Source organism: Marmota flaviventris, chromosome 8, assembly GCF_047511675.1.
Source record: "Marmota flaviventris isolate mMarFla1 chromosome 8, mMarFla1.hap1, whole genome shotgun sequence".
In the NCBI taxonomy this organism is placed as follows: domain Eukaryota; kingdom Metazoa; phylum Chordata; class Mammalia; order Rodentia; family Sciuridae; genus Marmota; species Marmota flaviventris.
In genome coordinates this window covers 87,730,381-87,743,224 of record NC_092505.1, presented here as the reverse complement: position 1 = coordinate 87,743,224, position 12,844 = coordinate 87,730,381, and the positions used below count along the sequence as shown (strand labels likewise).

Below are 12,844 nucleotides of genomic sequence, written 5' to 3'. Positions count from 1 at the left end.
TATTAAAATTATTTTAAGGGCTGGGGATGTGGCTCAAGCGGTAGTGCGCTCGCCTGGCATGTGTGCGGCCCAGATTTGATCCTCAGCACCACATACAAAGATGTTGTGTCTGCCAAAAACTAAAAAAAAATATTAAAATTCTCTCTCTCTCAAAAAATTATTTAAAATTTTATTTTGTTTTTTAGATAGACATAAAGATAGCATTCACTGTGGTCTGTTTATACATGCAGAGTATACTTTTGTTCCACATTTCCTCCTCTTTCTTTCCTTCTCCCTCTCAATCTTCTGTTGACCTCTATATGGTATCCTATTGTTTCTCCTATTGTTTAGTTAAAGAATTTAGGGCTGAGTATGAAATGCTGGATTTGAAGTTTAGTTCTGGGTCTTAAATTTTTTAAATCCTAAAATTTGACTTAAAACATATAGTGAACTCTGGTTAAAAGCACTTTATTGATTACAATATCAATTCACAACACATTATTTCACAAAGCAACTATACAAATAAAGGAATAAATCACTGTAAGAAAGATCAATGAATACTGTTAAATCATGTCACAAGTCCACAGTTGTATGGTTTAAAGCTTTTATAAGAGGCTTTAATCTAGCAAGTTTACCTTTTCCAAAATTAAACATACTACTGACATTCATAGTCAATTGGCCACAAGTGTGTAGATACATCTAGGTGAAGAAAAACATTTTCAAAATTCTTTAACAAATTATTTTAACCAACTTTAAAGACACACTTTGACATAGATGCCTTTGGATAAGAAAATGCAAATGTTCAGATGCTTCTTTGAAAGAAAACAATAGGATAGAGCACCATTGTGTAAAAGACAGAAAGGCTTGAAATATCCTACCAGTATATCACTGAAGTTATGTTAATTAAAAATAAATATGATGTAATATTTTGTTGGGTACATATAATACGAGTTCGAACACGTTTTTCTTCCTTAATGCTGCATTATCATACATTTTTCAAAATCAGTCATTGTACTTAAGAAAAGTGACTTTTTAAGAAAGTTTTCTCAACATGTAAAACACTTGCTAAAATACAAGGTGGTACCATCAGTCTGATAAAATTTAAAACAATGCTAGCGTACACATTCTAGAAAATATTTTTAAGGTGTACCTATTTTAACCAATATTTTAAAATATAGTATTGAATTTGAGCCAACACAAGATGAATAACAGAAGAAAAACTAGTAAATCTGAAGTATATTTCATATTCTACTTAATCCAATTTAAGGTACCAGTTTTATTTATGGAACTACATTTTCTCATTAAAAAGACGGTCTCACCTGTGGATGATTTAAAAAATTCTCACGGGAGGTAAGAAACAACTTAAAATTTTACTTTTCACAATGGCAAAAGGGAAATGTGAAGCTGAACATAGTACTTAATTACAAGCCTGACTTAGGTTCTAAAGATTCTAGAAAGAACATTCATTGCTAAAATGACAAGGAACCCATTTAGGGAACTGTTTAATCAGTTTTTCCAAGTTAAACTCATCAACAATAAGTAACACGTATTGCATTATAATTTAAAATTGAGACATTCACATCAATGCCTAAATTTCCCTGAACATTTTCGCTTTTAAAACAATGTCTTGGACCAGCAGGATTGGAGCTCAGTTATATAGCAATGGCACAGCATTTTTAAGTTTTTTTTTTTTTTTTTGTAGTTCTGTATGGACAGAATGCCTTTATGTGGTGCTAAAGATCGAACCTGGTGCACCTCATATGCTAGGCAAGCATTCTGCCACTGAGATACAGCCGCAACCTGGCACAGCATTTTTTTTTTTTCCTTTTTAACCAACAATCTGTCACCTGGAGAAAAGAACGTTTAATAGGTTAAAATCCAACATTTCAGAAACATTTACATTTATTATCTCAGGGAAACTAGCTTATACTACCATGCAATATTAATCAGCTCAGCTAAGTCTAAATTGAGAATTGCTTACTAGGTTCTCTAGCTACCGAAATACTAAGCCCATACCTCTGCCTCTATGAATTTAGAATTCAATGTGGTGTATCACAACTTAAATTTTGAGCTAGGGAGGACCTTCAATATTTGGTCAAATAGTATATCTGCTAAAAATGAATCCTGTCCAAAGTGAAGGAAATATCCTTGCTGATGACAGGAACTGCTTTCTTGAGCAAGGATTTGGGATGATTTGCCTGGTGATTATGGAGCTTTAGAAAAGAACATGTTCCTTTAAAATATTCTTGCCAGAGGGATATTGTGCATGTGTGTAGTTCTTAGGAAGCTGAGGAGGATCCCTTGAAGCCCAGGAGTTTGAGGCAACATAGTGAAACCCTACTCTATCTTGTAAAAACAAACACAGACCATTCCCCCAAGATCTCAAAAAGCAACTCTGTGATATAAAGAGTCTACATGTAACCTGCTGAGGCACATTATGTTTACATGTTGCTTAAAAAGGTAAAGAAGAAAAACTAATAGGTACCAGATAACTGCAATTTTTTTTTTTTTTTTGAGAGGGGGGCCAGGAATTGAACCTAGGAACCCTTAACCACTGAACTATGTCTACAGCCTTTTTTTTTTTTTTAATTTGAGAAAGAGTCTCACTAAGTTGTTGAGGCTGACTTTGAACTTGGGATCATCCTGCCTCAGCCTCCTGAGTCACTGGGTTTCAGGTGTGTGCCACCACACCTGGCTGCAATATTCCTGATGATGCAAATTCTTTAAAATTGAACTGGCCATATTTTTAAACCTTGAAAAACTTAAGATCCAAACTGCAATTATATACTCTGATTTTAGGAAGTCTTATGCACAAAAACAGAATTAGAAATTCAGCTGAACTCAAACTGCAAATAAACAGATCTAGCAACTGGAACCCCTAGCAGTAGAAAGCTAAAGGTTTCATAAGGTAGTTACTGTTGTAATTACACTACTTTTTCACCAACTGGTCCTATGTACAAGTGTTCAGTTGTGGTCAGTTTTCAGTTGTCTAATACGAGAATTGCTTTAAATTCTCTACACAAACAGTAACATTAAAATAAATGTCATTTAAAAATGTTAAGACCATAGGGTTCTAGCATGTATTATGTTTTTCTGACTAAAGTCTCTTGTTACAATAACTTTTAGCAGAAGATAACATACATACATATGTACATATATATCTATATACACACATATCTATATAAGTTTGTGTGTATATATACATGGTTATAACAGAAGTGCTTCCTTGAATGGGATTTTGGAATGAACTACCTTTTTTGGAAATGGATATGTTCCTTTAAAATGTGGCTTATCTCAAAGAGCTACTCTTTATGAAGTGATATAAATAGTTCACAAATAACAGCAAAAAGTTGACAGTAATACTAATTAAAATACAAATATACACTCACACCTGCCATCTATAATATTGTTTTGGTCCTTTATCTTAATTTGCCTTTATCCTTTTATTCTCTTTCTATTATCAACTGGCCTTAATAAACAAAACTGACACTGATTTCATTGCGGTTAATGCACATTTTAGCACATTCATAATATAAAAATGAAAATTTATAGGTACAATTTGGGTGTACTTAGATTAGGGTTATAGGTTATCAAAAGTTAACACACAACTATCTGAACACACAAATATCTGAACAATAACTTAACAGTTTACCAAGTTACAAAACAACAGTGCACTGCTATATATCAGAATAACCCATGACTTAAGCATCAAGCAAGACTAACAATCTTCTATTGTCAATCATTTAGATCTACTTGTAGGAGAAAAATCAAAGAAGTGAAGTATTATTGTTTAGATTGGTGGAAGGGACATTGTAGTAACTGACCTATTATACTTTTGACAAGTAGAAGAATTGTGTGGTATATTTTTCTGACTTTCAGGCAAAAGCCGCTTTGAATTTTTTTTTAAAATTTTGCTTTCAAGTAGAATCACTTAGACATAGATAGTCTTTGAAGCAAAACCACTTAGAAACCAGTATTTTGTGGGATTGAGAGAATATTACTATAGGAGAGCAAAAAGCTTAAATGTTTCATTTTAAGAATTTGAGAGAATAGATAGTTTATATCAAATAAGATTTTATATTACATAAAAAAATTCATAAAGCCACCTTATTACATAACAAATCAGTGCTAGCAAATAGTTGAAGTTTATACTTCTCTGAAAAATGTTAATGTTGTCACACTAAATTTTTCATCTAGATGTATATTAGTAAAGAATACTAGGACAGAGTCTTCAGATGCAGGGACAATCCAAATGTTTATCAAACTTCTGAAATATAAGTAAACCCTACAACTTAGATCCAGAATATGAAATCAAGAGGAAGGTGCAACTCAAGAGGAAGGGCTACTCAAAAGTGGCAATTGATCATGATCAGTCTTTTAAAATGCCAAGAATTATTTATATGCTAGTATACTTTTTACTAATGTAATAAATTCTAATGAAGTTTCTTAGAGATGTCCAAAATGTCAGAGTGAAATCTCTATCTCTGGCCATTATAAAGTGAGCACTTATTTAGACTGACATCATGGCAAAGAATGCACTAATGATTCCCCTTATCTACCCATGCTCTTAGTAAGCAATCAGTATCCCTTTCAGATTAAAAAGCAATTCAGGATTCAAGGGGACTTCCCTCAAACAGCACACACGTACAGTATCACTTCCATCTATCATTGTGCCTTCCATTACAAAACTCAAAAACGTGACATTTCTTATGTATAAAAAGTTTAAAATGTAGTTCTTAACAAAATGCAAACACAATGACCAGCTGCTATAAAGTGTACATTCTATTCTACATAAAGAAATAATTAAACTCAGTACGAGCAAAAATTCCTCAATGTTAAATTCACCCAACTCTCAAATTAATACACTTGGTCCTTCTGATTTTCACAGGTACCTTGCCTTGTTTGTTTCCCCCATTTTTTTTTTGTAATTTCCCAAAAGCTGCTTTTGTATATAATAACTCAATAGAAAAATCTTCACCTGCAAATAAAAGGTAGATTTTTTTCACAGCTATAGGCTGTAGTATTGATTTCTCCAGATTATTAATGGAGAACAGACAATATGTATGACACTGTTAATTCCAGATTCTAAGAAAACTGTCCCAAGATCCTGTTGCCACAGCCATGCCATCATCTGTCACACCTAAACAGCTGACACGGTTGTCATGACCAGCGAGGACACCTAAAAAAAAATAGTTCAATACAAAGTTAGCAACCATTGTTTTAGTATTTAAAAAGTATGTACACAAACATTTTAAAGGTATGTACTCTAGCAGGGTAACCAGGTTCCTTTGAGTGGGCAGACCGCAATAAGTTAAGACGTACGTAAAACACACCTTTTTGTATTATTTGAATTGTTGATATATACATCAATTTGTTTTTAGTTTTTAAAAAAACATTCTGTAATTAAGCTATTTTATATCTAGAAAAACCACAGTTTACATCACTGATATGTTCATGATATTTCAATTTTGCTACTGAGCTGTGCTTTCAACAAAAATAAAATTTTAAGTGAAGTTCAATGAAGTAGACTTTTTTTTACAAGAACAAAAACATGAAAGTTGCCTTATATCTCTATTTCCAATACCAACTATATATATTTCTAGAAAAACTGAAGTTTCCATCACTAATATGTTCATGATATTTCAATTTTGCTCTCTCCATATATAGAGTTTATTCTGTTATCCACCAAACATAACTGTGGTTATAATGTTGGTTATAACTCTAAACCATCCAACTCAATGAATTTTTATTTCCTTTCATCTTAAACTCACTTGATATCCTGATTCCTACACAGGATAAAATTAAGTATCCATTTTGGAGAGGGTTTGGGAATGAGAAATGTAAAAAAAAAAAAGTGTTGTTTTTTTTTTCAGTACTGGGGATGAAACCCAAGGACGCTCTACTACCAAGCTACCTTTCCAGCCCTTATTTTGAGACAGGGTCTCACTAAATTATCAGACTGACCTTTAACTTGCAATCCTCCTGCCTCAGCTTCCCAAGTTGCTGGGATTACAAGTGTGTACCACCATGCCTAGCTATAAAGTTTACTTTCTAATTATGGCTCCTAGTTTTTTTTTTCTGGAAATCAGCCCTCAAACCAGCAGCTAGATTATGCATTCCAGATAGAAAAGTAAAAGATGCATCTGGGGTGGAACATGGCTAGTCCAAAGAGGGGGAGAGGCTGTAAGTTATACCACAGGTTCCCCAGTGAAAGCCTGGCTAGATGAGCCCTACTGTCAACACACCCAACCATAGCTGGATATATGGAGTTTCAAATAGTTTTGGTGCCTCATAAGAATGAGCAAGAAGCCAAGAATCACTAGTCTTTTAAGGAAATAATCCAAAAATAAGGACAGGAGAGAACAAAAAATAGGAACATAGAAAAAAAACTGGAAAAACAAAAGACTATGCTTGAAGAAGAAAACTTTAAAAATAATTCACTAGTAATGTCAAAGAAGCAGAAGACATCAATCATGAGAAAAATAATAGATGCCATAAAAATGAGAGACAAAAACAGCTCTTAAAAAGATGGCAGCAAAAATGGAAACCAACACTTAAGGGTTGAAAGAAAAGATGACGATTCCAGCACCTCAGGAGGCTGAGTTATGAGGATCACAAGTTCAAGACCAAGCCCAGCAACTTAGAACAACATCATATATATATTATCCTTCAGCAACATAGAAGACCATTAACTCAAAAGAAATCAGAAGGACTGGGGGATATAGCTCTGTAGTACTGCTCAAGGCCCTGGATTCAATCTCCAGAACCACAAAAACAAATTCAAAAAAGTTCACCAAGTACCCAGTGCAATGAATGAAAATGGATCTACTCAAAGACAAAAGAAAGTCTGAGGATTCATTAGTGACCAGCCCATCAGAACCAAAAAGATAATCTAAAAAAATCAACTGAACTCCAGAGAATACAAAAATACTGTATAGCAAAGGATGTCAAAGTATACTTCATTGTTCAGTAATAAACACTTCTTAAAAAGTCATATATCACACAATGTTGTTTATGAATGTAAACAAAACAAGCTGTATGGGAAAACTGGAAGATGGGAAGCCTGTGGTTATTGAGGGAGCAGGGATGCTAAGCCATACCCTTGCCATCCATGACAGTAGTTCAACAGAGAATGCCTCAAAGTTTCTTAAAAAGAAAAAAAAAATCGAGTACCATCAATATAGTCCTATTTTAAAGATATGGAAATAAATAAAAGTCTAAAGTAACTACTTTGGAAAGTGGAATATATGGGTTAAAGTCAAAGGTAGCAAGTCACACAGAAATATTCAATTGCTTAAATATAATTTAAAGTAAAATTTTGATTTTTTAAAAATTAAAATTGCTTTAATTTGTTATTAACCACAGTCCCCAATGTGGCTTGATTGTGTATTCTAATATTTGGAAACCTGCAAAGGAGAAATCCAAGAATGAGACTAAAGGAAGATAATAGGTCTATATCCTACCCCCGACAAGATCTGTCCCAGAAGACAACCCACAGTAGTTAAACTACTTCCTGTCAGGTTTTAAGAAAACTGAGATTTATTATAAAAGTCATATTCATTATTCATCTTATACTGAAATTTAGCAAACAAGAAAATATTATGGAACTTAATGTTACTCTTCAGAAACCTTAATAAAAATACAGACGATAGTTTGTAGGTCCACTCCAAGGGTAATGACAATGAACACAAAGGCTCTGAAGCTCCTGGGGACTTATTTACCAACCTGCACGATCTCCTTTCAGCGTGTCCCATACGTTACAATTAAAGTCATCATAACCAGCCAGCAGGAGGCGCCCACTTTTTGAGAAAGCCACAGAAGTGATTCCACAGATTATATTGTCATGAGAATACAACAACAACTCTTGGTCTGCTCGGAGGTCAAAGAGCCGGCAAGTAGCATCATCGGAGCCAGTGGCAAAGGCATATCCGTTTGGAAAAAACTAGAAAGAAAAGCAACACACATTTATTCCACATGTGTACATAAAAATCATGGGAGGCAGTATAATAACAGACTGGATCAAGGCAGATCTAGATTAGAATTCCAACTTTGTTACTTACCTTGTAAGTGACTGCTAGACACTAAAGATTTTTAAATATTCTGAGCCTTAGTTTCAGAGTTAGGATTGAATAAAATGACATATGCAAAGCACCTAGTCCACTGTTCAGCACATAGCAGATGTTAATAAATATTGGCTCTGCTCCTCTGGTATGTTTATTAAAACACTGAAATCAACAGGGGATAGAGCGGGGAAGTGCTAGGGAGTGATATTGGTCAAATTATATTGTTACATTGTGTAAAAAACCATTTAAGTCATGTATTATTATTTATAGAATAATGTGGCATGTGTATTTAAGTATATGTGCATATACGTATATATATACATATATATGAAGATTTTTGAATATTTGGATATTTTGAATATATATATATATATATATATATATATATATATATATATGAAGAAATATTCCAAAATCATGAGATATAGAAAAAATTTTATAAAAGAAAACATAAAACATTACAATGATACTAGGTAATAAATGAGTAATAAAGAAAATTATGTAGGATTACTCTGTGAATAATATTTCTCAGATATTGGGACTACATAACAATGAATTTTTTACAAAGGGAAAATCACATTCTTTCATATGTTTATCAGCCATCTATATTATTTTTGTGGGCTGATTTATTCATGATCTTTGTGTATTTTCTTCCTTTGGGTTGTTGATTTTTTAATTTATGGGAATAAATAAATTCATCTGTTTCCTTGTTGCAAATATTACTTTACAGTCTTATTGTTTGTCTTTTAATATTGTTTACTTTAAAAATATGCAGCACAGGAGGCTGAGGCAGGAGAATCACAAGTTTGAGGCCAGCCTCAGCAACTTAGTGAGGCCCTAAGCAACTTAGTGAGACCCTATCTCAAAGTAAAAAATAAAAAGGGTTGTGATATGGCTCAGTGGTTAAGCACCCTTGAATTCAAGCCCCAGTACAGAAAAAGAAAAAAAAAAAAAAATTCTCTCTCTCTCTCTCTCTCTCTCAGTAGTTTTACATTTTTGTGCAATCAACTTTATCTTTCCCTTTGAGATTTCTTTCATTGCTTTTATGAACCTTCTCCAGGTTGATAGCTGATAAATGTTGTATGTTCATTTTAATTTCATTTTTACATCTTAATTTTTATTCATCTGGAGATTATTCGATAAACAGCATTCAGTGTAAGAATGTAATGCAATTTTCTTAATAGTTCAGCAATTGTTCCCTCTGTTAACTGATTTTTCTATTGATTTGCTAAGTCATTCACTACATTCTGGGCAACTTTTTTTTTTTCTTAGTTCTGGGGATCAAACTGGGCCTCATGTATTCTAGGCAAGTGCCCTACCACCAAGCTACATCTCAGCACTCACTAAATTCTTATATATAGTAATTTTAGAGTTTTCTGCCTACCCTTGGTCACACCTGTGTCACACTTTTTTTGTATCACCTTTTTAAAAAATAAGTATAAAATAGTAAATTTTTATAATCTGGCTTGGCAAAACACTTTTGTTACTCTTCTGCTTCAAATCAGTCCATTTCCCTTTTTCCCTGCTTGAATTTCACAGATTTTGGTCACGTGTCTTTTCTCTACATACCTCAGATTCTCCTCAGCAAAACAAAACACCACTTGGATTATTGTTTTTCTTCTTTGTGTGTGTGTGCTGGGGATTAAGCCCAGGGCCTCACAATTGCTAGGCAAGCACTCTACCACTGAGCCATGCGACCATCTCTAGAGTTTTAAAATAAGATTGAGGGATGCTTAGTTTGATCCAATGGAAGGTATTTTCAGTTATTAAATATAAATATTTAGTATTACAGTTTTGTTTTCTTCATAAAGATCTGCATGATTTTTGGTACACTTACTTATAATTATTGTTGCTCTCAATTGGATTTCCTTCCTTTATATTTTCTCACAAGTAATTATTGGTATAGATAGCCGCTGATTTTTTAAACATATTTTTATTAGTGCATTATAGTTACACATAATAGTGGGGTCCATTTTGTCATAATCATTCATATATATGTTATAATTTGCTCCATTTAAGTCCCCAATGCTGCTGCTGCTGCTTTCCCTCTTCCCCACCCCTCTTCCCCTTCCTCTTCCTCTACTCTACTGGTTTTCCATCTATTTATGTATTGTTTTCCTTCGTCGGTGCTTTCATTGGTACGTATGAACCAGCTCAGGTGTCCTTCAACAGATGAACAAGTAAAGAAAGTGTGGATATATACATAACAGAGTTTTACTCAGTCATAAAGAAGGATCAAATTACAGTATTTGTTGGTAAATGGATACAATTGGAGAGCACCATGCTAAGTGAAATTAGCCAGACTCAGAAGAGTCAAGAGGTGAATATTTTTTCTCATATGCAGAAGCTAGAGCAAAGTAAGGGATAAGAGGGGATCCCATTAAAATAGAAGGGGATCAATGGAGTAAAAGAAGGGGATTGAGGGGAAGGAAGGAAGGGAAAAAAAGGAATTATGGAATGAAATTGACAAAATTATGCTAGGTACATATTTGATTTTTAAAATAGTTTTTGTAATCCAGAATATACAGTGAACTTTTTTCTTTGGGTTTCTAGATAGCTAAACATACCTCCTTCAAATAATATTTTTTCCTACTTTCTAATGCATCTCTTATTTTCATTGTAATCTAACTATACTGGCTGGAAGTTTCAGAATGATTTAAATAACGGTGATAGTGTTACTACTGTCCTCTTGCTACCAGGTGAATGCCTTTGTTGTGTTTCACAATCCAGGTGTTGATGGGGTAGGCAGTGTTCACAGGTTAATCAGTTTCTGGAAATGCAAACACTTGTAATGCTTTTTAGGATGGTGAAAGCTTGGTGCTGGTGGAGGTGGTGTCTCCACACTAACTGGCAAATTCTTTTCCTTTTCAAACTCCTTGAGGGCTTGATAAGCCTCTCACAATTTCTTCCTTCCATCTTCTAAGCCTCTCTTCATCAGTCATCCCTGACTACAGTGCCGTTCAGAAGGTCCTCTGAAAAGCAAGACTTTACCAAATCCTTACAGCCCACTCACGCTCTAGTATTTCTGATCATTCGCTTTCATTTGAATAACAGCAAAACACTCCGTCATTCCTTTGGAGAAAGTCCAACGCTAAGTTACATGTCCAAATATGTCAAAGAAGAAATTAAAGAAAATCAGAATTCTGAACTGAATGAAAATGAAAACACAAAGCATCAAAATTTGAAGGACATAGTTTCAAGCAATACTGAGAAAGAAATTTATAGGTGTAAGCTCCAGTATTAGAAAAGAAAATAGTTTCAAATCAATATCGGTTTCTGCCTTAAGAAAATAGAGAAAGAAAGCAAATAAAATCCAAGTTTCATTCAATTGAAAAATAATAAAGATCTGAGTGAAAAATCCATAAAATAGAAAACAAACAAACAAAAAATAGGGAACATCATTGGAAACAAAAGCTCAGGGATAGGGATGTGGCTCAGTGGCAGAGCACTTGCCTAGTATGCGAAAGGCCCAGGGATCCTCAATAACAAACAAAAAACAAACAACAACAACAACCAAAAAAAAAAAAAAAAAAACCTCCAAAAAACAAAAGCTGGTTCTTTGAGAAGATAAGTAAAACTGCTAAGCTTCCAGCTAGAATTGTTCATTTTGCTAAGGTTGCCATAACAAGGCATCACAAACTGGTGGTTTAAACAACAAAATGTGTGGTCTCACAGTTCTGGGAGCTAGATGTTCAATATCAAGAGGTCTGAGGGCTGTGAGGGAAGAGCCCGTTAGGCCTTTCTCCTCCGCTTGTGGATGATCATCTTCTCCCTGCTCTCTTCATATCTGTCTTTTCGTTATGCTCAGCTGTCTTCAAACCTCCCTCGTTCATAACGACACCAGTCACTTTGGAGAGTGGCCCACCCAAACCAGGAGGACCTCATTTAGGTAATTACATCTGTAATAAACCTGTTTTAACAAGGTCACATTCTAAGTTACTGGGGCTTAGGGCTTCAACATATAAATTTTGGATGGACACAATTCAGCCCATAGTACCAGACTATTCAGGAAAAAGTACAAATTACCAACACCATGAATGAGAAGGAAAAATCCTACATATTCTACAAATATTAAAAGAATAGTAAGGAAAGAGTATAAAAAATTTAAAACCAATAAATTTGACAGTGTAGATGATATGAATCCCTTAAAAGATACAGACTACCAAAACTCACTCAAAAAAAAAAAAAAAAATAGGCCAGGTACAGTGGTGCATACCTATAATCCTGGCAACTCAGGAGGCTGAGGCAGGAGGATTGTAAATTCAAGGCCAGTCTCAGCAAATTATCAAGATCCTATCTCAAAATAAAATTTAGAAAAGACTGGGGTGTGTCTCAGTGGTAAAGCTCCCCTAGGTTCAATCCCCAGTACAAAAAAGAAAAGAGCCTACACCTAATATGACTTAAGATCTGTAGTTTAAAATCTTTTTGAGGAAAACTTCCTGGCTAGACAGCTTCACAGATAAATTCAGCCAAGTATTTATGAAGCAATAACAATTCTATACAAACTTCCAGAAAGCTGAATAGGAATTGGAGGGAAGGCTTCCCAACTCCTCCCCTGAGGCCAGCATTATTTGATATAAAAGCCAGACAAAACATTTCCAGAAATGAAAAATAGAGCAATGACTTTATGAACAGGAATGCAAAACTTCACAACAAAAATTTCAGCAATCAAATCCACTAATATATAAAAAGAATAATGCATTATAACCAATTGTGGTTCGTCCCGGAAATGCAGGGGTGCATTAATATTTAAAAATCAGTGATAGGGGCTGGGGGTGTGGCTCAAGCGGTAGCGCGCTTGC

At 34.2% G+C, this 12,844-nt stretch overlaps 1 protein-coding gene across 2 annotated transcripts in view; it reads right to left on the bottom strand.

Moving 5' to 3' along the window:
- Positions 1 to 431: 431 nt before the first annotated feature.
- The window catches only part of Gnb4 (G protein subunit beta 4), a 44,406-nt gene continuing 31,993 nt past the window's right edge, over positions 432 to 12,844 (bottom strand). For both annotated transcript variants that reach the window (XM_027942241.2, XM_071615452.1), the window contains 2 exons: positions 7,705 to 7,921; positions 432 to 5,158 (listed from right to left, as the gene is read on the bottom strand). In XM_027942241.2, the coding sequence (XP_027798042.1) occupies positions 5,052 to 5,158; positions 7,705 to 7,921 (324 nt within the window). In that variant the 3' untranslated portion in view covers positions 432 to 5,051. The remainder of the gene's footprint in view (positions 5,159 to 7,704; positions 7,922 to 12,844) is intronic.